At 45.0% G+C, this 26,485-nt stretch overlaps 1 protein-coding gene across 1 annotated transcript in view; it reads left to right on the forward strand.

Annotated features, from left to right (window-relative positions):
- LOC147737819 (uncharacterized) overlaps window positions 1-17,192 on the forward strand; it is a 43,855-nt gene extending 26,663 nt beyond the window's left edge. The window contains exon 2 of the mRNA XM_086945816.1: window positions 14,110-17,192. Within this exon, the coding sequence (XP_086801942.1) occupies window positions 14,810-15,904 (1,095 nt within the window). The 5' untranslated portion in view covers window positions 14,110-14,809 and the 3' untranslated portion in view covers window positions 15,905-17,192. The remainder of the gene's footprint in view (window positions 1-14,109) is intronic.
- Window positions 17,193-26,485: the final 9,293 nt, after the last annotated feature.

Consider the following 26,485-nt stretch of genomic DNA (forward strand, 5'->3'; position numbering starts at 1 on the left):
AGAAACACAACAGTGGTGGCATTATAACTCCAACTCACAGCTGCACTGAGAGGATACTGTCTTTAACTTTCTGACACTCAAAAGACATCGGACACACGGTCCACCATGCGCCTGATTTAGAGTTTGGCAGGAGGGTTACTAGGTCACAAAACATGACAGATATCCTGTCCGTCTTATTACAAGTGCATGCTATCCTGCGGCAGTTGTAATAAGGATATCTAGACGGAGTTACCTGTCCGAGAGGCAGGTGTAGAACCAGAGGAGTTGAAAAAGCAGTCAGAATTTGATATTGTGGACGGATGGCAAAATATCCCTCAGATCTCTGGTGGGAACGCCCTGAGAAGCAGAGTGATTTTAGGATGCTTTTGTCTCCGAAGCTTATGTTGTGAGACACCTGGGCCCTCACCTGGATCACCCCCTTGAGACAGGCAGTATCCAGATGTTGGTTTTTATGAGGCTTTGCTGCTCTCAGGTGAATGGTCAAGTGGTAACACCCACTCAGCAAGCGCCCATGTGAGGCCGCAGGAAGAGGATTCATTGAAAACCAATACTCCGCCCAGTGCAGAGGGAAGCAGACCCAGAAAGGAACATGCACCTGCCTGTAAACCGCTTCTGTTTGTACCTCATAAGCACCTACCTGTGCACCTCCTCTGTACCTCACAAGAACCTACCTGTGCACCTCCTCTCTTTATAACTCACAAGCACCTACCTGTGCACCTCCTCTCTTTATAACTCATAAGCACCTACCTGTGCACCTCTGCTATTTGTCCCTCATAAGCACCCACCTGTGCACCTCCTCTGTTTTTATCTCATAAGCACCTACCTGTGCACCTCCTCTGTTTTTATCTCATTAGCACCTACCTATGCACCTCCTCTGTTTTTATCTCATAAGCACCTACCTGTGCACCTCCTCTGTTTTTATCTCATTAGCACCTACCTATGCACCTCCTCTGTTTTTATCTCATAAGCACCTACCTGTGCACCTCAACTGTTTATACCTCATAATCCTCTACCTGTGCACCTCCTCTGTTTTTATCTCATAAGCACCTACCTGTGCACCTCCTCTGTTTTTATCTCATAAGCACCTACCTGTGCACCTCCTCTGTTTTTATCTCATAAGCACCAACCTGTGCACCTCCTCTGTTTGTACCTCATAATCCTCTACCTGTGCACCTCCTCTGTTTGTACCTCATAATCCTCTACCTGTGCGCCTCCTCTGTTTTTATCTCATAAGCACCTACCTGTGCACCTCCTCTGTTTGTACCTCATAATCCTCTACCTGTGCACCTCCTCTGTTTTTATCTCATAAGCACCTACCTGTGCACCTCCTCTGTTTTTATCTCATAAGCACCAACCTGTGCACCTCCTCTGTTTGTACCTCATAATCCTCTACCTGTGCACCTACTCTGTTTGTACCTCATAATCCTCTACCTGTGCACCTCCTCTATTTGTACCTCATAATCCTCTACCTGTGCACCTACTCTGTTTGTACCTCATAATCCTCTACCTGTGCGCCTCCTCTGTTTTTATCTCATAAGCACCTACCTGTGCACCTCCTCTGTTTATATCTCATAAGCACCAACCTGTGCACCTCCTCTGTTTTTATCTCATAAGCACCAACCTGTGCACCTCCTCTGTTTGTACCTCATAATCCTCTACCTGTGCACCTCCTCTATTTGTACCTCATAATCCTCTACCTGTGCACCTACTCTGTTTGTACCTCATAATCCTCTACCTGTGCGCCTCCTCTGTTTTTATCTCATAAGCACCTACCTGTGCACCTCCTCTGTTTATATCTCATAAGCACCAACCTGTGCACCTCCTCTGTTTTTATCTCATAAGCACCTACCTGTGCACCTCCTCTGTTTATATCTCATAAGCACCAACCTGTGCACCTCCTCTGTTTTTATCTCATAAGCACCAACCTGTGCACCTCCTCTGTTTGTACCTCATAATCCTCTACCTGTGCACCTACTCTGTTTGTACCTCATAATCCTCTACCTGTGCACCTCCTCTGTTTGTACCTCATAATCCTCTACCTGTGCACCTACTCTGTTTGTACCTCATAATCCTCTACCTGTGCACCTCCTCTGTTTGTACCTCATAATCCTCTACCTGTGCACCTACTCTGTTTGTACCTCATAATCCTCTACCTGTGCACCTCCTCTGTTAGTACCTCATAATCCTCTACCTGTGCACCTACTCTGTTTGTACCTCATAATCCTCTACCTGTGCGCCTCCTCTGTTTTTATCTCATAAGCACCTACCTGTGCACCTCCTCTATTTGTAACTCAATTCAATTCAATTTCAAAATGCTTTATTCGGTATGTATGAATACAACCATATAGCAACAACATAAAATAAAATAAAAACAGCATATATTTATATCAATTTTGGTTTGCCAAATGCCATGATTACTTGAATACGGTATACATTTAACAACACATATCCGACAGTCTTTAAAGTGCTTTTTGGTGCATTTGTATACTAATGTATGTGCAAATTTAGCAATATTAAAGTGCAAAATTAATTGAATCATCCTTACATGTGTACAACTTACATTGGAGCATACTTCTACTAGTACATGTGCAAAGTGGCAAGATAAAGTACAGAGTGGCAATACCGTTCTTTCTGAACACAGTATACAATAGCAGCGCTTGTCTGGCAGTTAAGGTGCCTATTTAGTGCATACGTCTGGAAGTAGATGTGCAAGCTGGCATAATAAAGTGCAAAGTGACTGTACCATCCTTCCTAAAGTGCAGTATACATTTAGCAGCACAAAACCGGATGCTCTAGAAGTGTTTCTCACTACATTCCAGTAACAAGACATGTTCAAATTCGCAGTATAAAGTGCTATAAGTGATATAGGTATTGAAGATATTCGATTTCTACATATAAAAAAAGGGATACAAAGCTGTCATAAAAATGCATCATTGGTTGAGTTCATACAATAATTGATTTCCGTGCCAAAATACATTTTAAAATATAAGTGGCCACATAGAAACATACATCTGGGGTCTCTAAATTAAACATCAATTGCATCGCTGTTTTTGTACTACGCATATTGTATTTTAAAAAGATGGGTTTTTAGATAAAATTTCCTGAGAGGAGTATAAAAGTTAGAAAATAGCAAAAAGTGACAAATACTCTGTTTGGATTTGCCATCACAGGGACATAAACATGTACCGGGTTTCTTAATTGTAGGAAATGCCACAAGATGGTGCACAATTCCAACCGCAAACGTGTTAATACAAAACGGTGGGAACTGGTACTAACAATAGTTAGGTAAATTTGGAAGCCTTCATTGTTGTTATATTCCAGATATAGATTAAACGTACTTTGTTTTACATATCTTTCCGTTCTAATTCTGTCTGAATGTTTAAGGAATGAGACTTTGAGCTCCTGCTTCGACAACACAAACCCCGTTGTTAAATCTTCAAAGATGTTTTGGCCGTACAGTGTCTTATACCAGTGTTGTATGTGGCATAACCAGGGGATATTTGAGCTGCGATCGAGCTTTAAACAATCAGAAATTACATCCTGAGTACATTTTGTCTCTTCCTTTGCCCAGATTGAGCGCCATAGGGACAGGGGTCGTAAAGCAACTAAATCATTAACATAATTCATGCCAAGTTCCCTATGTACTATCTCAGTTGAGGCCGTTGCCGGGGTACAAATTAATCGTTTTAAAAACACGTTTTCCTCACGCTGAATGAAGTTAGTACTCTGGGCTCTATAGCCCCATATCCCGGCCCCATGTATGGCTGATGTTATACATCTTGAGTTATATATTGACAACATTTCATGTATTCTACGACCCCCCAATTTGACAGCAAATCTAAAAACGCAGCTTGTGTTCCTAGCCATTTTAAAAAGGACACTTTCTTGTTCACTAGTCCATTTCCCATCTCCTGAGAAAGTGATGCCAAGGTAACAAAAACTCCTAACGGTTTCCAGTCTCTCCCCGTCTAAAAAAAAGGACCTACATTTTCTTGGTTTCTTGCCACATGACATTGTGACAGTTTTTCCTTTGTTTATTTTCAGCTTGCTACTTTCGGTAAATATGTGGAACCTATTGATCAGATGTTGTAATCCGTTTTGGGTCCTGGAAAGAAGGACAGCGTCGTCCGCATATAAGAGGATTGGGATTGGGTTACCGTTAATGATAGGTGCATCTACATTAGTTTGTCTTAAAATTTGATCTACTTAGTTTATAAAAAGGGAGAACAGGAGTGGGGCAAGTACGCATCCTTGTCGGATTCCTCTCTTGATTTTAAAAAAGGGGGTGCACTCTCCATCTGTTCCAAATCTAACTTTGCTGGGCAGGTTGTCATACAGCCTGGCAAGGAGATGGATAATTTCAGCGGGGGCACCCATTGCCAGCAAGTTAGGCCAGAGCAGTGCGTGTTCCACCAGATCGAATGCTGAACTCAAGTCAGCAAAGCACAAGAAAAGATTACCGTCTTTAGCTTTGGTGTACTTGCTGACTATTAGTTCCAGGTTCACGCACTGCTCCATTGTTCCCATCCCCTTGCGGAACCCATACTGCACTGGGGATAAGATTTCATTTTCCTCGGCCCAGGCTTCCAATCTCACTAGTAGGATACGACTATGGATTTTAACTGTCGAGTCCAAGAGTGAAATGGGGTGGTAGTTTCGTGCTTCAGACCTGGAGCCTTTTTTATAAAGCGGCACAATGATTGACTGCCCCATGTTATAGGTAAACTATCTTCTACGGCCGCGTTAAAATAACGTGTTAATATTGGTGCCCATAGAGTCATTTCGTGTTTATAAAAGTCCATGGGCACCCGATCAGGCCCAGGTGCTTTGCCACCCTTACTATTTTTAATTGCCTCTGTAACTTCATTTAAAGTTAAAAATAACTGCATTTTCTGCCATTTAGGGCATGGTACTGTATCAACACTTAAAATAGACCCATCTGGATTAAAATCAGAATTAAAAATCCCAGTAAAGTGGGCAATCCATGCGTGGCAACTAACATGCAAACTAATTTCAGGGATGTTATCGTTCTTTAAAAAAGGACCATTTACAGTTTCCCAGAATAATTTGTGGTCTTTTGTTTCTGCAGCCATATCCAATTTCAGCCATGCTTCATTTTGCAAATCTTTTTTTCTAGATGCTACGGCAATTTTATAGTTAATTCGCTCTTCTCGGATTTTATCTTTATCTCTCGGCTTAACATCAAGCGCTGTTTTTAGATTTTTTAATGACTGGGCGCAGTGCTTATCAAACCATGCAGTTTTATTCCTCTTAGGATTTCTATTTCTTACTACCAGGGAATTCTCAATAGTATTAGTAATTTGCAAAAAATTAGAAAGTAAAGTGGACGCGATCACATCAGGTGCTAAGCAATAGCCTACCTCTCTATTACATTTGCGGATAATATCCGCCATTAGTTTATTGGGGTCTATTTTGATCCACTTGATCCTCATGCCATTTGGTCTCTCAGCCACAATCCCTTGGACGGGTCTACCATGCACATTTGTTTTTGGGCCCCAGCCCATTAATTCCATTGATATAATATTGTGATCACTCACTGGCTGTTCTATTACCCAGACATTGGAATAGACAGAACCATTGGACACCAAGATATGGTCAATGTTTGAGTGGGCACCTCTCCCTCTAAATGTTGGGCACTTCTCGTTGTTTTTATTCTTAGTACAATCTAGTAGTTCCAGATCTAATTTAGCTACCAGATTGTTCAGTGCACTACCATAGTTATTGTGGGGGAAATGATTAAAGATAATACTATCACCACCAGGGTACACCTCTCGGTGTCCACAGATCCCCTTCTGAGCGTGTCTGCATGCTTGGGTATTAAAATCTCCTGCCCAGAGTATTACAGGGCATTTGCTTGATAATGCAAGTGTTTCTTCTATTGCCCGCTCAACATCCGATACGATCATACCCCGGTTGGGACCTACAATATTATAAAAATTCACAATAAGTAAGTCCCTACATTCGTTATGTGTCAGTCGTAAAACTGATGCATGCGGACCCACCTCCTCATATCCACCAGTACTGAATTCCGTTAATTTAGTGGATACCAGAGTCAATAAACCACCCTTTGCTCTACCTACCTTGGATGCTACGGCTGTCACACTATAGGTGGTATATCCTATTTGATATTATATAATATATTTGATCTCTGTGCCACGTTTCTTGCAGACATATTATATCGTAACCCTGTATGATGAAGTTATCCCAGAACGGAGTAGTTAATTTAGCAGCAATTCCCGCTATATTCCATGTGCAGACCTTTAAACAGTCAGCAGGGTTGCCTTGTGTAACATCAGGATAGTCAATCTGTGACAGTGTTTCTAAGCTCACGTTCGGGTTTGTCTCTGTAGGGGTGGTTACGATTGGCATAATTGCATCGATATTTGTACATTGTTCAGTGCTAGTCGTGTTTAACACAGTTACATCTTCTAACCCTATTTGACCCCCTAACCCTTGTTCAGTTGTAGCTATTTCACCAGATACAATAGATTCACAGAGTGGGATCATAGATGGTACATTCAGTCAGTCGTTCTCCTCTAGTGAGTTAAACACCTGAAATCTGTTGCAGATCGGAATTGTGAAATTGTCATATACATTATACAGTGGTGCTGGTACAGAGGGTACAATGGGGTAGTTGAGGTGTACAGCTCTAGGGTGCTTAAAAGTCTGCGTTGTGGTTTGTCTTCCTAACTGGTTCCTATAGAAGTAGTCAAGTGGGAACAACGTGGTGTTATATTCATGATTAGATGGCATTGGTGCATTTAAGATTGAGTCTCTTGCCCATTCAGTAGCCCTATAGTTTATGACTATACAGTCCCCATTTATCTCCTTTTTACTTGGTCCCACCCAACCTACTCTTTGTGTGGAAACATCTGATTTGCACCTCGTGTTGGGAATCCACAGTTTTTCACGAGCCAATGCAAAGTTTTGTTTTTCAGTGTTTCCTGATTTTCGAATTGGGTAGGCTTCAGTTTAGGGACATTAGCAAGGATAGCTACATATGGTCTACATTCCGGTGGGAGGTTAATCATAGCAGGGATGGTATTGTTAATGTGGCGCCTAGGTGCTGGTAAGATTGTGTTGTTGTAACTGGGGCCACCTGTCTCCCTTTGTCCTGCTGCGACTTTCTGGCCCGTTGTAACATTTGGGGCGATGGTATTTAACATTTTCACTCCACTTGTGGTTGCTACCGGGGTCACTGCCATAGTGGGTATACTAGGGACTCTAGTTGTGCTGCTTAGAGTGTTTTTGCTCGGTCTCCCTGCTGGTATATTAGTAGTAGGGGACTTGACTTGCATGCCCAGATGTTCTAGAATGTCTAAGTTGGCTATGCCTAGTTTTTCCAAGTTCTCCACTTTTTAGGTTTTGCCTAGCCAATGCGTACGAAGTACGCGTGCGCTAGGAAAAACTTAATGATTTCTGTGTGTGGGGACTGGACCGTCCCCACTCTCCCATTGGCTAGCTCCATAAATGGAGGCTAGCCATTGGGAGAAGACTCTGTCCGCCAATCTCGGACCAGATTCGGGGGCGTTCCCGAGAATTTTTGGCTTTTGGCTATGTCAGCCGAAAGCCTGTTCATGGGAACGCCCCCGAATCTGGTCCGGCATTGACGGCACCCGGAAGAAGTCCAGGTGAGTGCTTGCTTTTTTTTTTGCTTGCTTTTTTTTTGTTTTGCCCGTTCCCACCCCCTCTCCCGCTCTCCGTGTCTCCGGACCCTGATCCCGCCCCCCTACCGCTGCCTCGCTCTCCGTGTCTCTGGCCCCGTTCCCGCCCCCCTCCCGCTGGTGCCCGTGCGTTTTTTTATGCATGTTCGGCTCGTCTTCCGGCCCCGTTCCCATTCCCGGGGGCATTAATGCAATAGAAATGCAACTTGTTTGTTTAATGTAACGCACACGTCCTAACTTTGCGGACACCCACAAACATCCAGCAAAGCTCAGCCCACACTCTGGTAAGCAGCTAAATTACTCCCAGGTCAATCAGGAACAGGCAGAGAGGAGTTTTCTTGTAACACTGCCAATACTTAATTAAAACCGCTGACATCATGGTGTTATAATTAACCGTGGCATTAATTAAGCTGGAATAATGATTTTTTTTAATAAGAGCTACTCCTCCATAAGAGTGCAAACGCTGAAAAATATATTTGTTGAGTGATGGCTGGTTTTTTGCTTCCACGCAGCCTGGATTTATTTCGGGATCGTTAACGTGCACAAAGTTTTCAGTGTTGCCTTTTTAAGGAGAGAAGAGGACAGACTGAGGGAAATTTGAGTTTTTCCAACAAAAAAATTACATTCATGATAAAAAAAAGTCCCCAGCTGCCAGTGTGACCAGTAGGTCACGACATGCAATAGAAAGAGGCTGGGGGGGCACTGGGATTGCGTGATCCTCCTCCCCAGTAAACACAGGCATTTCTTGTATATTCATGATTTTCACATTTATTTGCTTGTAATTTGTATTTTATTTCCACGCTGAACGTTGTGTAGTGACTCGTTTCAATACACCGCTGGTGTGGTTTTGGAAGTTTTAATTGTTTTTAACGGTGACATATCGTCGTGCATACACTCTGTCCGTTATTGGGAGACAGGGTGTTACCGGGAGAGCCCCCTTCACATTTAAACCATCTATCTGCTGCCCGGACTTGTGGGGTCAACAAAGGCTTGATGCTTAACGTAGGCAACGGCGAGACAAAACGTACCTTTATTTGTAGCACTTTGTTGAGGACGGTGTACTTGATCAATTGTATCAGTGCTGTGATAGTTCTATTGTCTACTTGGGCACAAGGGATGTTTTTGGGGGTTAAATCTCTTTTCATGACCCTAAACTGCTATCAGACATAGCCCCCCTCCCTCCGTTTGCCCTTGAACGATGTTTATGTGCCTCGCATCACAATGACAGGAAGCCCCCCGCCCCGCCTTCATTAGGAGCACTGGTCCTAGAGGGGGTGCTAGGCATTTGAAAACAGGTACTCTAGGTTGTAGCGGCGAAAGGGCTTCAAACACCTCTGTGCCTCGGCCTATCTCTTCTGTTTCATGTCTAGTGCTACCCTTTGTCCTCGCTGCCCCCTCCCTCCTCTTTGTTTTCGACGCCCCCTCCTCACGGGGTACCCTTGTCCTCCCTGTTCCGGCTGGCAGGGGTCCTCCCACAGTTTCACTTGCTGGTTTGTTTCAATGACCCCTACTGACCCCTCCTTTAGTGCGAAATTCAGCTACCAGTTACACATGTGTTTTTGTTTTTCAACCACCTCTTTAATTGTACGAAAATTGTGTTTATGGTAGGAATCTTGTACAGGAGACCTGGCCTATGTAATTTTACAGTATGGCTGAAAACCATGTCAACTAAAATCCTGACCAGTCAATTTGAATGGATCGGTGTGACCTTTCACTTATTGCTGCCAGACATATCACTCTACAACAAACATTTGCATAAAACAAGCCAGGCCGATTGGCTTTGCCAGTTTTTTGCAAGTTGTATCAGGCAAATGAATAACCACAGTGATTTTGTTGTGAATACTTATTATTGAAAATGTTTATATTCTGAAAATGAGACCTTGTATTAAACTCTGCTAAGGTCTGTGAAAGAGGTGGTATTTGTAGTGGTGCAGTCGCCCCGGCTCTCCCATTGGTACCACTTGTCTTCTTCAGTGTCTCACCCTGGTAGATATGTGTGCCTTTTTTTTCGCACATCTTTCTATTTGTTTCACATTTCCCCACAAATACGATTGACACATAGGCAGCCATCACAGATTGAATGAGCATATCGTTTGCACAGCTGTATTAATTAGTCACTGGGGGAAACGTGCGCTGCTTTCTGACGCCACTTCCAGAGCGCTCCATCGCGGCCCGTAAACGCCCACCTACCACCTGAATTCACTCAGACACAAAGAGGCAGTATGTGCTGAAAGAGTCCTATGTTTAGTGAACAGCAATATAAGAACGCAAACTTTTATAAAACAAAAAAAAAAGCAAATACTCCTGGACAATGCAGGATGAAGTAAAATGTAAACGGGGATTGCATTGCTGATTTTCATATAACGCGGCTAAACTATGGAACTCGCTTCCCCCAAACCTCAGAGCCCAACCTAACCTTCTTTCCTTCCGTAGAGCGCTCAAAACATGGCTTTTCCCATAAGGCTCGTCACACCAGGTTCTTGTCTATCAGCGCTGGGACGCCCATGGGCAGCCATGCACTCTACAAATCCGTAAAATAAAATAAAATAAATTTGTAAAGCGCAGCTAATCACCCGTGGGGGTCTCCAGGCGCTGTATTAAATACCTTAAGGGGTTTTCAGTCAATAGTTGGGAAATGGATCAATGCTTTTCCTAGTAAAGTTAGAGGCGTGGGTGGATATATGGTGCTCCAGGGAATCGATGTCTGTTTTTTAATTATTGCCATGTCTGAAACCCTACAGGACCCACCACACTTAAAACATGCTGTTTAGAGGGAAACTCAGAATTGAAGTTTCAGACATTCGAGGCTATATTCCGGCTCAGTGTCTCTCACCCACCATGACATGTCAGACAGAGACTCCCAAATGCAAATCACGAGCAACTTTTAACATTAATAGAGCTTGTCTGCAAACAAATTAAAGATTGTGTATCGTTGGGGTTTTTGTCCTCAGTCGGTTTCATTACACGTGCTGTTTTTCCTACTAACTACTGGGCACGTACATTTTATTATCCATACTGAGGAATTAGATCAGGCTGTGATTGGATAACAGGAATTTCCTCCAGGGCTCAGATGTTTGTGGCCTAACTCCCCCTCTCCCCCCACACACCTTCCAATAGTCTTTGCGCTCGGTTATGGTGGGGTCACCCCGCCACCCCCAGTGGATTCAATCTAACAGGACAGTCTACTGATTTATTGGTTCTCCCGTCCCAAAAACTGATGGTTCTGTCTGTGTCCCGTGTCATGCTGCCTCCTGGCTATGTTGCATTGTCTTGCATGTTAACCTCCCAGTGACGGTTGATAATGCAGGCTCCTTTGTGGCTGTAAGTCAGATTGCAGTGTCATTTGGTGTAGAGCTGGGTGAGTTGCATTGCATGCGTTTTCCTCCTCCCATAGATGTGCTTGCTTCCCTGCCCCCTCGCTGTGCTTGCTTCCCTGCCCCCTCGCTGTGCTTGCTTCCCTGCCCCCTCGCTGTGCTTGCTTCCCTGCCCCCTCGCTGTGTTTGCTCTCCTGGGTGTGTGGGTGGCTCTGTGTATGTGGCTCTGCATGTGTGGTTCTGTATGTGTGGTTCTGTATGTGACCCTGTTGCCTACTTGTGCCTCTGTGTGCCCTTGTTGCCTGCTTGTGCCTCCGTGTGCCTCTGTTGCCTGCTTGTGCCTCCGTGTGCCCCTGATGCCTGCTTGTGCCTCCGTTTTCGTGCCCCTGTTGCTTGCTTGTGCCTCCGTGTGCCCCTGTTGCCTGCTTGTGCCTCCGTGTGCCCCTGTTGCCTGCTTGTGCCTCTGTGTGCCCTGTTGCCTGCTTGTGCCTCTGTGTGCCCCTGTTGCCTGCTTGTGCTGTTTGGGTGTGTGTGGAGGGCTCTGTGTGGCTGTGTGTGTAGGAAGCTTTGTGTGGCTGTGTGTGGGGGGCCCTGTGTGGCTGTGTGTGTGGGGGGCTCTGTGTGGCTGTGTGTGGGGGGCTCTGTGTGTGTGTGTGTGTGTGTGTGGGGGCTCTGTGTGTGTTTGTGTGTGTCATTTGCGAGAGATAAAGCTAGTGGCATTGTAAATGACAATGCCATTTATTTATGTAAAAAAAAAACATAAATAAAAATAATGTCAAGAGCAATGCCAATAGCTCTAACTTTAACAAAGGCAAAACCATTGCATTGTAAATGCTTGTTTACTAAGGGATTCTAAAATTTCGGTCACTGGTGTAATGTAGGATTTTATTATATTCTCTATATGTTGCGTCAGTCCCTCTATGTTAATTGTGGTTAGTTTCTCCTTGAGCTATGTTGCAATACCTCTCCCTCCCTTCCATGATCTGTGGAAGTTTGGGTTACTTTCTTTCTTTTGCATCTGTATCTCTTGCCCAGTTTATTAACTAACAACATCTTCCTACTGTGAGTGGGTTTACCTTTGGGCCGAGTAGACCCGTGGTCAGTCACACTGCTTAACAGACTAGTGTTAGTTGAATCAGGGATAGGGATAATGTCATTGATATCACAACCGTCCATCTCCCCTGTATCATTAGGCACGTCATTCAATATTGGGGGTTGGGGTATATCACTTGTTATCAAATTAGGTGTTAATGATAATCTACTCTCCCTAGCAGAAATCACAGTAGGTTCTAAAGGTTGTGGTGCAACAACATGGTTTAAATCATTCCCTGGCAGACCTGCGAAAGATTGTAACATCGAGTCATGTGATAGTGTTGTTACATTAGTTGTATTTGCAGGGGATTTCGCAATTTGTGGCGATTGAGAAATTAAACACATACTGGGTGGCAAAGATAGTCTTCTTTCAGTGTTTTCAATCGCATTCACAACAACCCCAATTGTTTGCTGCAACATTCTATCAATTGCGGTTAGGGTAGGTAGTGGGGTTTGCACCAGTGTTAATTTCCTGGTTTCAGATCGTGTATGCATTGGTGTCTTTTTGGCCGCAGCCTTACGTTTAGCCTCCATCGGAGCGATCGATTACCTTAGTTGGTGTGTTCACAAAGCCAAGGGGGGTGGCCCAGTCCAGTCTCTTTCGGTCTCTAGAGGTCCACAGAGGGCCCGCCCTTTGCCCTGGCTTCGCCGGGCGAGTCCCGCGCGCGTTCCGCGGGACGAGGGACTGGCGTTGCCTTTATGCGCCTCCTGGCGCTGTTGTGGGAGTCACTGGTGGTGGGAGGGGCCCGGCGGAGCCAAGCCCGGCCGGGAAACAGGCAGAGCAAGGCCCGGCCCTTTGCGGCTGGTGTAGCGCTACGGCGGAGCAATGCCCGGCCGTGAAGTCTGCAGAATCAAAAACAAGGACCCCCACTCGACTCAGCCCTGGCGCTGCCTTTATGCGCCTCCTGGCGCTGTTGTGGAAGTCACTGGTGGTGGGAGCGGCCCGGCGGAGCCAAGCCCGGCCGGGAAACAGGCGGAGCAAGGCCCGGCCCTTTGCGGCTGGTGTGGCACTACGGCGGAGCAATGCCCGGCCGTGAAGTCTGCAGAATCAAAAACAAGGCCCCCCACTCGACTCAGCCCTGGCGCTGCCTTTATGCGCCTCCTGGCGCTGTTGTGGGCATCACTGGTGGTGGGAGGGGCCCGGCGGAGCCAAGCCCGGGCGGGAAACAGGCGGAGCAAGGCCCGGCCCTTTGCGGCTGGTGTGGCGCTACGGCGGAGTCTGCAGAATCAAAAACAAGGAGTTATTTGTAACTCATAAAAATCTTGAAAAAATCTAAAAAAATCTTATGCATCTACCTGTGCACCTTCACTGTACCTCACAAGAACCTGCCTGTGCACCTCCTGTATTTGTACCTCATAAACAGTTGCCTCTGCAATTCCTCTGTTTGTACCTCATAAGCACCCCCTGTGAACACCTCCTCTGCTTGTACCTCTCAGGTACCTATGCACCTAGTTTGTCATCCCTGCACTGCTAACCACGGGCACTTGACTTTCAGGCCAGTACCTATCTTCTGCTATTTGCATGCAGGCAGACGCTCCACTGCTTTGGAAAAAAATGCACCCCGAGTTACCTTTGTTTTGTACCTCCTGAAGTTTTAGTTTTGTTATATACTTGTTATATACTTCCCGAAGAGTTACCATTGTTATACACTTCCTGAAACTGAAGAAACAGCAGCACATCCTGATCCATCTTCTTCCATAATCTGTTCTTGTTCAAATACAATCTTGATCATTTGCATCTCCCTAAACGTGTGCCTGTAGCAAGTGGGTGCTCCTTGAGTGCATTTTCTTCGCTGAGTTACTTTGTGAACCCTGACAAATCACCTCCTTTTCTGAAGTCAATAAGATGTGTTGTGCTAAACAGAACTTCTAGTTAAATATCTGTGTATGGGGGAATATCCCTTACTAAGTTTCAAAGATGGTAAAGACAAGATGTATTTTACTACTAGTTAAACATTGTATATTCACATTCCAATACATTTGCATGTAGTAATTATACATCTCTTTACATCCAACAGAAAACAAGCCTTGAATACTTGAAATGAATATGGATAATGAAGATAGTACTGTAAATCTGCAAGAACAATGAAAAACTGGGCTCCAGTATTCAGGAAAACATCAGCACGGTCATAGACAGACGAACCTGAACCTTAACTGACAGATCTTGGAAGAAGCAGATAAGGGCAATTCAGTGAATATACAAGTCTGAGCTGTGTGCCTCCACGTCACAAGACCAAGAAAAGAACTCTGGAAGATTTAGGAAACTCCTATTGTATAAAAAAGTATCCAGTACAAGCTTTGATCATGGGATTGGTATGATGTGCTTACAGTAGTGCTTTGCTTCGTAAAATGACTACTACTATTCAGTCTTTTATGTATATTGTAAACCATTTCTGGCCAAACCACAGGAAGCAGAAAAAAGAACAACGGAGTGGAGCCGGACAACTGAAGTTTAAATGGAAGTCGAGTTTTTCTAAATAAAATGAAAACTTCTGTCCCAATTTGCACAAACCATAAGGAAGATTAATATTTACCCCTAGCTGTACAAAACCAATATCCATTCTAAAGGCACTATCACCCACAAAGAAGTATTACACACATTATGAGTGTGACAGGTATTTGGTGCCCTTTGCACTTTATTGTTAAATCGGAAACCAAATGTGAAAAATAGCACACACATTTAGGGAGTGTGAGAAAAACACAATTGCTTTAACAGACATGTTGACCCTTCAGGAAACACAGTTATGTGATGTAGACAAATATATACCCAATCCAGAGACACTAACCAAGAATAAAGAATCATACACATGCACCGAGAGCTTTAGTTTGTCATCACTAGTAAAGCGTCCTCAGCAAACGCACACAGGAGAAAAACAATTCAATTGCACTGAATGTATGAAGAGCTGTGGTCAGTTATCTGACCTCCAAAGACATCAACGAACACACACAGGGGAAAAACCATACCATTGCAATGAATGTAGGAAGAGCTTTAGTCAGTTATCAAACTTCCTAGTACATCAACGAACACACACAGGGGAAAAACCATACCATTGCAATGAATGTGCAAAGAGCTTTAGTCACTTATCAAACCTCCAAAGACATCAACAAACACACACAGGGGAAAAACCATACCATTGCAATGAATGTATGAAGAGCTTTAGTCAGTTATCACACCTCCAAGGGCATCAGCGAGCACACACAGGTGAAAAGCCATACCATTGCAATGAATGTGTGAAGAGCTTCAGTCAGTCATCACATCTCCAAAGACATCTTCGAACACACACTGGGAAAGCACCATACCACTGCAATAAATCTGGATGTAGTTTTAGACATTCCTTAACATTTAGGAGTCGTCAGCAAACATACATAGGTGAAAAGCCTTCTGAGTGCAGTGAGTGTGTTAAGAGCATTAGTCGATTATCATGTTTACAAACAGATCAGCGACACACAAGGGTAAAACCATTCAAGTGCAGTGAATGTGGGAAGAGCTTTTGTCAAACGTCAGTCCTACTCAGACATCAGCGAACACATACAGGGGAAAAACCATACTATTGCAGTGAATGCGGGAAGAGCTTTTGTCAATCGTCAGTCCTACTCAGACATCAGCGAACACACACAGGGGAAAAACCATACCTTTGTAATGAGTGTGGAAAGAGTTTTAGTCAATTATCAGACCTACAGTGCCATCAGCTAACACACACTGGGAAAAAACCTTACCATTGCATTGAATGTGGGAAGAGCTTCAGTCAGTCATCAGTCCTACACAGACATCAGCGAACTCACACAGGGGAAAAAGCCATTCAAGTGCAATGAATGTGTGAAGAGCTTTAGTCAATTATCAATTCTGCAAAGTCATCAGCGAACACACACAGAAAAAACCTTACCATTGTATTGAGTGTAGAAGTTCTTTCAGTGACTCCTCAAACCTAAGGAAGAATCCGAGAACTCCCACGGTAAAAGCCACACAATTGTACTGAATGTATGAAAGCCTTTAGTCGATTATCAGTTCTGCACAGCCATAAGCAAAAACACACCTTCATTGAACAATTTAAATAATCCTAGAGATGTAGAGAATTTGGCAAGAATGTAAGGCCAATAATAGTGACCCAACTGTGGATACACACAGGAGCAAACAAGTGCAGTTATTGAGAGATGAACGAATTACAGAAAATTATAACATTACAATTAAGTGGGACATTCCAGAACCAGATAATAAAAAGTCGATGATAGAAGACCCGACTTGCAGGAATGAAGAAAAACATAGATATTTACGGAATTATGAAAGTGTCTTTTCTTCTCTACATTAAGGGAAAACCATGAAATACTTGGAAACATATTAGAAGACTGGCATAAGTTGGACAAAAAAAAAGAAATATAGTTGTTTTTTATTGAGTGCAACAGTGCTCTTAAAAAGTGCAAGAAAAAACCATGCAAGCATATCTGATCATACTACTGGTAAATGCAACACTAGGAGCAATGCTTGGACTAACAAGGATCTTCACAGCTAGATTTCGGGATTCGTGATAAAACCTGTAAATCCATAAACCCAAAACACATGCACTCCCATGGAACGCTTAACCAAAAAGAGACGCGTAGTTCCTCATAGCGAGCAGTGAAAGTATCCAAGTCATCCATTCAGACGGATGGTAAAGAGGCTCTATTCCAGGGGCGTGACAAGAACAAGAAGAGCCAACACATGCTGGCATACAACATGCAAATTAGGCATGCCACTAACAACATCTGTAAAAAAATATCCTAGGATAAAATCTAAATATGAGCATATTTGTTGATCTCTACACAAAATAATAACAAGCATTGGAAATGCAATAGGTCTCGCAGTAGTAAAGTTTGAGCTATAGGTGTTATTTATTTTTTTGTTTTTTATTTATGTGTTGTTTTTTCTAAATAGCAAAATTAATAGCTTTCTTCTTTACAAAGGCAATAGTTATAATTTTTGTAAATGTGACACCTCTAGCATTTGTAAAGCAACATGTTTTGTATTAACGGCACTTATATGTGACTTAGATGTATTGATATAAAAAAAATCAATGGCTTTAAAAAACAATTAATAATTAATACGTAAATAAAATGGATTTTATTTTATATTGCCAAAAGCTTAAAGTTTATTAAATATATTTAGTGAAGATGCTGTGGTTGCGCTGAGTGAGGGTGAGTGAGGGTGAGGGTGAGTGAGGGTGAGGGTGAGTGAGGGGTTGAGGGTGAGTGAGGGTGAGGGGTTGAGGGTGAGTGAGGGTGGGTGAGGGGTTGAGGGTGAGTGAGGGTGAGGGTGGGTGAGGGTGAGGGTGAGTACCCAGGTGTTCTGCAGAACTCCTAAGGCACTCTAAACTGACCACACAAAATAGAGAGATTACGGTCAGAATTGTGAATGATAAAAGGGATATAGTGGCGTAAAACTGGACTGGGTGAGTGAGGGTGAGGGTGAGTGAGGGTGAGGGTGAGTGAGGGTGAGGGTGAGTGTGAGTGAGGGTGAGTGAGGGTGAGGGTGAGGGGTTGAGGGTGAGTGAGGGTGAGGTAATTTAAGATGTTATCAGTGATGTCTTTTGACAGGTCATGAGCAGTGCAATGTTGGTGCTTGTATGGTTTACATAGCATGCCCTAATTGGCAGTCCTTTGGTCTTTAGGTTGTATTTCGTGTACAAATGCGCTGTTTTGAATAGGAGGATGGCTGCGGAGTTCCACGCCATGTAGCCACAGGTGATCGCTGCCCTGCCCCCGGCAATGGTGGATCGTTCCTGGCGTGCGGAAGGCTGGTGTCCTCTGAACCCTTTAATTGTGGCTCTACTCGGGAGCAAGTGCGAAAAGCAGCGAGGGGCAATCGACAATACTAATGGCAACGTGGTGAGAGACGGTAGCTGCAAATGCGGCAGCCGCTTTCTTTGAAGTGCTGCTGGTACCGCTCTCTGCTTGGGGGTCTGGCACCTCGCATCTGTTTGTAAAGAGTAGGGAGTCTTACCGGTGTTCTCTAGCGGCGGCTAGAAGAAGATCTCCGCAAAGAGAAAAGTTGCAGAAGCGCCAAGTAGCTCTTTCAAGCACAGCAGACGAGTTTTCCCTCAATGCGACAAAGTGGTGAAAAAAGGCAGAAAAGGCAGCAGCGGTATATGCTGCGGCTGCTTGTCCTGAAGTGCTGGGGGCACCGCTATCAGCCTGGGGGGGGGGGGGTCCGGCGCTCTTTAGCAGCCTTCTCTAGCGCTTCTACCCCACGAGGCCCCGAGTTCAATTACTGGCATGTCCTCTTGTCTAATTATGTGGCGGCAAGAAGAAGAGCTTTGAAGCTCTGGGATTCAGCAAGTTGCTCTCTCAAACATTTCAGACGCACTCAGGGCTGTGAGAACAGTAGTTACAGCAACTGTAACAGTAAAAAAACAGTGCTATATGACAAAAGCGGCATGAAAGTACTCCTATCTATCCATTTGTGAGGAGTGTTTAGTGCTCTTCAGTAGTCTTGTTCCTTTTTCCTGTTCAATTACGTGGCGGCAATGACATGGCAGGCAGGGGAGGGGGCGGAGCGGGGGTGTGGGAGGAGTGCGGGAACAGACGGCGAGGGGAGGAGAGTAGGAGGAGGAGAGTAGGGGAGGCACGGCCTAGCGGCCGTGCAATCAAGAAGTGAGGGGGCGGGAGAGTAGGCAAGGCAGGCGGCTGGGGGCATGTGCACGCGCTTTTAAGCTCAATGCGCATGCGCATTGAGCTTAAAAGTCACGGGCACTGCAAGGAATCGCCACGATTCCTTGCAAGTTGGATAAAGAGTGGATGAGCCCCCATAGTCTCGCTTGCTCGATGCGCATGCGCATCGACAGGCGAGACCTAAAAATAACCATTTATTACATGCCATTCACTCATTTGTCTCTTTATTAAAAAGTGTTGTAACTACCAAATGTAATGTTACTTATTTTACCAAACATAGCTCAGTATGTCTGACACAGCCTGTCTGCCATCTATTACTGGTTTTATGCCAGCTTGTATTGCTATAAAACCTACCTTGGAGACGCAGAAGGTGGGAATAATACTAATATTCTCTAAACTCTAAAATAAGAAATCACTTTTGGGGGTAAGCAGCCACTTCCGTGACTTTCTCATGAGAAATAAAGCACTCATGTTATCTTTTAAAATGTATGATTACTATAAAAGATATGTGAAAACATTCATTCTCTGTAGACTGTGTGCTGTTTTATAATGTCATCACTGGCAGACGTTCATAGACATGTGACATTTTTAAGAAATAATTTTGTTGCAATAAGTAGAGGTGGAAGGTGCTAGACAGATGCTGATAACATCACATGTAACAAATCCAAATTGAATAGGATATAGGTGTCATTAGTATATGAATTACACAACCTGACCAAGAGGGAAATGTCTGCAATTAGCCATTCAGGAAGCAGAGGCAGGAGCAATCCAGGGCAACTCCAATGATGCCTGCTTAGACAAGGCATATAATTGAAACAGCATGTTCGATAGTTTGTACTATACTGGAGAGCATACTGTGCAGATGTATTTTAACATCACTTTTTTTTATTTTTAATAACATTTCATACATTTATATTAGGCATATTCACAGATTACTTTTAATTATTTAATGGCGTTATTATCAAGGCTTTTGTTCTTGATTAGATAAAAAAGAGAAGCAGTTTGTAAGCAGCTGTGGACTGAGCTACGTTTATCAATGTATTTGTACCCTTAAGATAAAAATGACATTTATTTTAAAAAGCTTGTGTGAGAGCCTACAAATGTGTAATAATGTTCCTCTTAACATCAGATGAGCCAGGCGTTCTGTTGTAATTGGCTAAAAGTATGAACAGACTGAAACTAGAGAGGAATAGTCTAAGTTTGTGAGTTTTAGGCCAAAAAGTGACTTAGTTAGTTTACTAATTCCCGTCACCCATAGTTTGGAAAATGCTGCTGGTACGTAGCTCTGCAGGTTTCAGTTAACTAGTGGTGTGAAAAACTATGGAATCATTTTAGTCAGTCTGAGTATCTTTCAATGTTTATTCAAATATGTAATGATTTTTAGACTTGGGATCACATTATACTTTTGCTGCAGCAGCTCCTTGGTTCCTACCAGTGTTAATGAGTTGATTGATTGATGTTAAAATGCATATTTACTATTGATGTATTCTTCTGTACTATTGATGCATCGATTTCATGGGATATACTTTAATTCCAAACGTTGAGTGATTCATTCACTCACATTCTGTAAGCGCTTTGTGATTTTGTATTTATGAAGAAAGAATGCGTGAAATGCATGTCCAGGGTCTTCCTCATGGGGAGGTGTGAGGGGCCTGAAGTAATACTATCGATTCAATTGGAAGCTGCAGACACAGCCAGAGTATTTCAACCTGTTGATCGCCACTTACTCGTCCACTCTGAGAGAAATAAGGTTCTGGTCCTGGTTCCCTTTCTCCCAAGTCCAGATGGATCGCTGGCTGAGCGAGTTCAGCACACATTTGAGAATCAAGATTTCATGGTGTAAAGAATAAAGGCAAGATAATCATATAGGCATTTAAAATGGGAGCGGGGAGGGTTATGCCAAGTTCTGGTGGCACCTCCAATCAAGTACCTCAACAGGAGTGCAAACATGAATACACTAATAGCCGCTTCTTTGTAAAAGAGGCCAGCAACTCCTTGACTCTCTCTTTCTCTCTGTCAAATCCACCCTATTCTAAACGCTCTCCTGCAGCACCTGTAGAAGAGTGAAATGCGAACGAACAGCAGACACTATCACAGAAACCAAACCTATTGGACACGCTCTCCAGCAGCACCTGCACACGGTTGGTGTGTGAACAGCAGACGCTATCACAAACACATCCTATTCGACACACTCTCCAGCCGCACCTTTAGAATACTGGCTGGTGAACAGCGGACACTCTCTCATAAACCAAACCTATTCTACGTGCTCTGCAGCAGCACCTGTAGAAGACTGACGGGTGAACAGCAAACACTCTCTCATAAACCTAACCTATTCTACGTGCTCTGCAGCAGCGCCTGTAGAAGACTGACGGGTGAACAGCGGACACTCTCTCATAAACCAAACCTATTCTACGTGCTCTGCAGCAGCACCTGTAGAAGACTGGCGGGTGAACAGCAGACACTCTCTCATAAACCAAACCTATTCTACGTGCTCTGCAGCAGCACCTGTAGAAGACTGGTGGGTGAACAGCAAACACTCTATCATAAACTAAACCTATTCTACGTGCTCTGCAGCAGCACCTGTAGAAGACTGCTGGGTGAACAGCAGACACTCTCTCATAAACCAAACCTATTCTACGTGCTCTGCAGCAGCACCTGTAGAAGACTGCTGGGTGAACAGCAGACACTCTCTCATAAACCAAACCTATTCTACGTGCTCTGCAGCAGCACCTTTAGAAGACTGGCGGGTGAACAGCAGACACTCTCTCATAAACCAAACCTATTCTACGTGCTCTGCAGCAGCACCTGTAGAAGACTGCTGGGTGAACAGCAGACACTCTCTCATGAACCAAACCTATTCTACGTGCTCTGCAGCAGCACCTGTAGAAGACTGGCTGGTGAACAGCAGACACTCTCTCATAAACCAAACCTATTCTACGTGCTCTCCAGCAGCACCTGCACACGGTTGGTGTGTGAACAGCAGACGCTATCACAAACACATCCTATTCGACACACTCTCCAGCCGCACCTTTAGAATACTGCTGGGTGAACAGCAGACACTCTCTCATAAACCAAACCTATTCTACGTGCTCTGCAGCAGCACCTGTAGAAGACTGGTGGGTGAACAGCAAACACTCTATCATAAACTAAACCTATTCTACGTGCTCTGCAGCAGCACCTGTAGAAGACTGCTGGGTGAACAGCAGACACTCTCTCATAAACCAAACCTATTCTACGTGCTCTGCAGCAGCACCTGTAGAAGACTGCTGGGTGAACAGCAGACACTCTCTCATAAACCAAACCTATTCTACGTGCTCTGCAGCAGCACCTTTAGAAGACTGGCGGGTGAACAGCAGACACTCTCTCATAAACCAAACCTATTCTACGTGCTCTGCAGCAGCACCTGTAGAAGACTGCTGGGTGAACAGCAGACACTCTCTCATGAACCAAACCTATTCTACGTGCTCTGCAGCAGCACCTGTAGAAGACTGGCTGGTGAACAGCAGACACTCTCTCATAAACCAAACCTATTCTACGTGCTCTGCAGCAGCACCTGTAGAAGACTGCTGGGTGAACAGCAGGCACTCTCTCATTAACCAAACCTATTCTACGTGCTCTGCAGCAGCACCTGTAGAAGACTGCTGGGTGAACAGCAGACACTCTCTCATTAACCAAACCTATTCTACGTGCTCTGCAGCAGCACCTGTAGAAGACTGGTGGGTGAACAGCAGACACTCTCTCATTAACCAAACCTATTCTACGTGCTCTGCAGCAGCACCTTTAGAAGACTGGCTGGTGAACAGCAGACACTCTCTCATAAACCAAACCTATTCTACGTGCTCTGCAGCAGCACCTGTAGAAGACTGATGGGTGAACAGCAGACACTCGCTCATAAACCAAACCTATTCTACGTGCTCTGCAGCAGCACCTGTAGAAGACTGGTGGGTGAACAGCAGACACTCTCTCATTAACCAAACCTATTCTACGTGCTCTGCAGCAGCACCTTTAGAAGACTGGCGGGTGAACAGCAGACACTCTCTCATAAACCAAACCTATTCTACGTGCTCTGTTGCAGCACCTGTAGAAGACTGGTGGGTGAACAGCAGACACTCTCTCATAAACCAAACCTATTCTACGTGCTCTGCAGCAGCACCTTTAGAAGACTGGCGGGTGAACAGCAGACATTCTCTCATTAACCAAACCTATTCTACGTGCTCTGTAGCAGCACCTTTAGAAGACTGGCGGGTGAACAGCAGACACTCTCTCATTAACCAAACCTATTCTACGTGCTCTGCAGCAGCACCTGTCGAAGACTGGTGGGTGAACAGCAGACACTCTCTCATAAACCAAACCTATTCTACGTGCTCTGCAGCAGCACCTGTAGAAGACTGACGGGTGAACAGCAGACACTCTCTCATTAACCAAACCTATTCTACGTGCTCTGCAGCAGCACCTTTAGAAGACTGGCGGGTGAACAGCAAACACTCTCTCATAAACCAAACCTATTCTACGTTCTCTGAAGCAGCACCTGTAGAAGACTGGCGGGTGAACAGCAGACACTCTCTCATTAACCAAACCTATTCGACACGCTCTCCAGCCGCACCTGTAGAAGACTGACGGGTGAACAGTGGACACTCGCTCATAAACCAAACCTATTCTACGTGCTCTGCTGCAGCACCTGTAGAAGACTGGCGGGTGAACAGCAGACACTCTCTCATTAACCAAACCTATTCTACGTGCTCTGCAGCAGCGCCTTTAGAAGACTGGCGGGTGAACAGCGGACACTCTCTCATTAACCAAACCTATTCGACACGCTCTCCAGCCGCACCTGTAGAAGACTGACGGGTGAACAGTGGACACTCGCTCATAAACCAAACCTATTCTACGTGCTCTGCAGCAGCACCTGTAGAAGACTGGTGGGTGAACAGCAAACACTCTATCATAAACTAAACCTATTCTACGTGCTCTGCAGCAGCACCTGTAGAAGACTGCTGGGTGAACAGCAGACACTCTCTCATAAACCAAACCTATTCTACGTGCTCTGCAGCAGCACCTGTAGAAGACTGCTGGGTGAACAGCAGACACTCTCTCATAAACCAAACCTATTCTACGTGCTCTGCAGCAGCACCTTTAGAAGACTGGCGGGTGAACAGCAGACACTCTCTCATAAACCAAACCTATTCTACGTGCTCTGCAGCAGCACCTGTAGAAGACTGGTGGGTGAACAGCAGACACTCGCTCATAAACCAAACCTATTCTACGTGCTCTGCAGCAGCACCTGTAGAAGACTGGCTGGTGAACAGCAGACACTCTCTCATAAACCAAACCTATTCTACGTGCTCTGCAGCAGCACCTGTAGAAGACTGCTGGGTGAACAGCAGGCACTCTCTCATTAACCAAACCTATTCTACGTGCTCTGCAGCAGCACCTGTAGAAGACTGCTGGGTGAACAGCAGACACTCTCTCATTAACCAAACCTATTCTACGTGCTCTGCAGCAGCACCTGTAGAAGACTGGTGGGTGAACAGCAGACACTCTCTCATTAACCAAACCTATTCTACGTGCTCTGCAGCAGCACCTTTAGAAGACTGGCTGGTGAACAGCAGACACTCGCTCATTAACCAAACCTATTCTACGTGCTCTGCAGCAGCACCTGTAGAAGACTGATGGGTGAACAGCAGACACTCTCTCATAAACCAAACCTATTCTACGTGCTCTGCAGCAGCACCTCTAGAAGACTGGTGGGTGAACAGCAGACACTCTCTCATAAACTAAACCTATTCTACGTGCTCTGCTGCAGCACCTGTAGAAGACTGCTGGGTGAACAGCAGACACTCTCTCATTAACCAAACCTATTCTACGTGCTCTGCAGCAGCACCTGTAGAAGACTGGTGGGTGAACAGCAGACACTCTCTCATTAACCAAACCTATTCTACGTGCTCTGCAGCAGCACCTTTAGAAGACTGGCTGGTGAACAGCAGACACTCTCTCATTAACCAAACCTATTCTACGTGCTCTGCAGCAGCACCTGTAGAAGACTGGTGGGTGAACAGCAGACACTCTCTCATAAACTAAACCTATTCTACGTGCTCTGCAGCAGCACCTGTAGAAGACTGCTGAGTGAACAGCAGACACTCTCTCATAAACCAAACCTATTCTACGTGCTCTGTTGCAGCACCTGTAGAAGACTGGTGGGTGAACAGCAGACACTCTCTCATAAACCAAACCTATTCTACGTGCTCTGCAGCAGCACCTTTAGAAGACTGGCGGGTGAACAGCAGACATTCTCTCATTAACCAAACCTATTCTACGTGCTCTGCAGCAGCACCTTTAGAAGACTGGCGGGTGAACAGCAGACACTCTCTCATTAACCAAACCTATTCTACGTGCTCTGCAGCAGCACCTGTAGAAGACTGGTGGGTGAACAGCGGACACTCTCTCATAAACCAAACCTATTCTACGTGCTCTGCAGCAGCACCTTTAGAAGACTGGCGGGTGAACAGCGGACACTCTCTCATTAACCAAACCTATTCTACGTGCTCTGCAGCAGCACCTTTAGAAGACTGGCGGGTGAACAGCGGACACTCTCTCATTAACCAAACCTATTCTACGTGCTCTGCAGCAGCACCTGTAGAAGACTGACGGGTGAACAGCAGACACTCTCTCATAAACCAAACCTATTCTACGTGCTCTGCAGCAGCACCTGTAGAAGACTGATGGGTGAACAGCAGACACTCTCTCATAAACCAAACCTATTCTACGTGCTCTGCAGCAGCACCTGTAGAAGACTGATGGGTGAACAGCAGACACTCTCTCATAAACCAAACCTATTCTACGTGCTCTGCAGCAGCACCTGTAGAAGACTGCTGGGTGAACAGCAGACACTCTCTCATAAACCAAACCTATTCTACGTGCTCTGCAGCAGCACCTTTAGAAGACTGGCGGGTGAACATCAGACACTCTCTCATAAACCAAACCTATTCTACGTGCTCTGCAGCAGCACCTGTAGAAGACTGGTGGGTGAACAGCAGACACTCGCTCATAAACCAAACCTATTCTACGTGCTCTGCAGCAGCACCTGTAGAACACTGATGGGTGAACAGCAGACACTCTCTCATAAACCCACCCTATTCTACGTGCTCTGTAGCAGCACCTGTAGAAGACTGGTGGGTGAACAGCAGACACTCTCTCATAAACCAAACCTATTCTACGTGCTCTGCAGCAGCACCTGTAGAAGACTGCTGGGTGAACAGCAGACACTCTCTCATAAACCAAACCTATTCTACGTGCTCTGCAGCAGCACCTGTAGAAGACTGGTGGGTGAACAGCAGACACTCTCTCATAAACCAAAACTTTTCTACGTGCTCTGCAGCAGCACCTGTAGAAGACTGGTGGGTGAACAGCAGACACTCGCTCATAAACCAAACCTATCCTACGTGCTCTGTAGCAGCACCTGTAGAAGACTGGCGGGTGAACAGCAGACACACTCTCATAAACCAAACCTATTCTACGGGCTCTGTAGCAGCACCTGTAGAAGACTGGTGGGTGAACAGCAGACACTCGCTCATAAACCAAACCTATTCTACGTGCTCTGCAGCAGCACCTTTAGAAGACTGGCGGGTGAACAGCAGACACTCTCTCATTAACCAAACCTATTCTACGTGCTCTGCAGCAGCACCTGTAGAAGACTGGCGGGTGAACAGCAGACACTCTCTCATAAACCAAACCTATTCTACGTGCTCTGCAGCAGCA

Source organism: Lissotriton vulgaris, chromosome 1_1, assembly GCF_964263255.1.
Source record: "Lissotriton vulgaris chromosome 1_1, aLisVul1.2, whole genome shotgun sequence".
Classification (NCBI taxonomy): Eukaryota; Metazoa; Chordata; class Amphibia; order Caudata; family Salamandridae; genus Lissotriton; species Lissotriton vulgaris.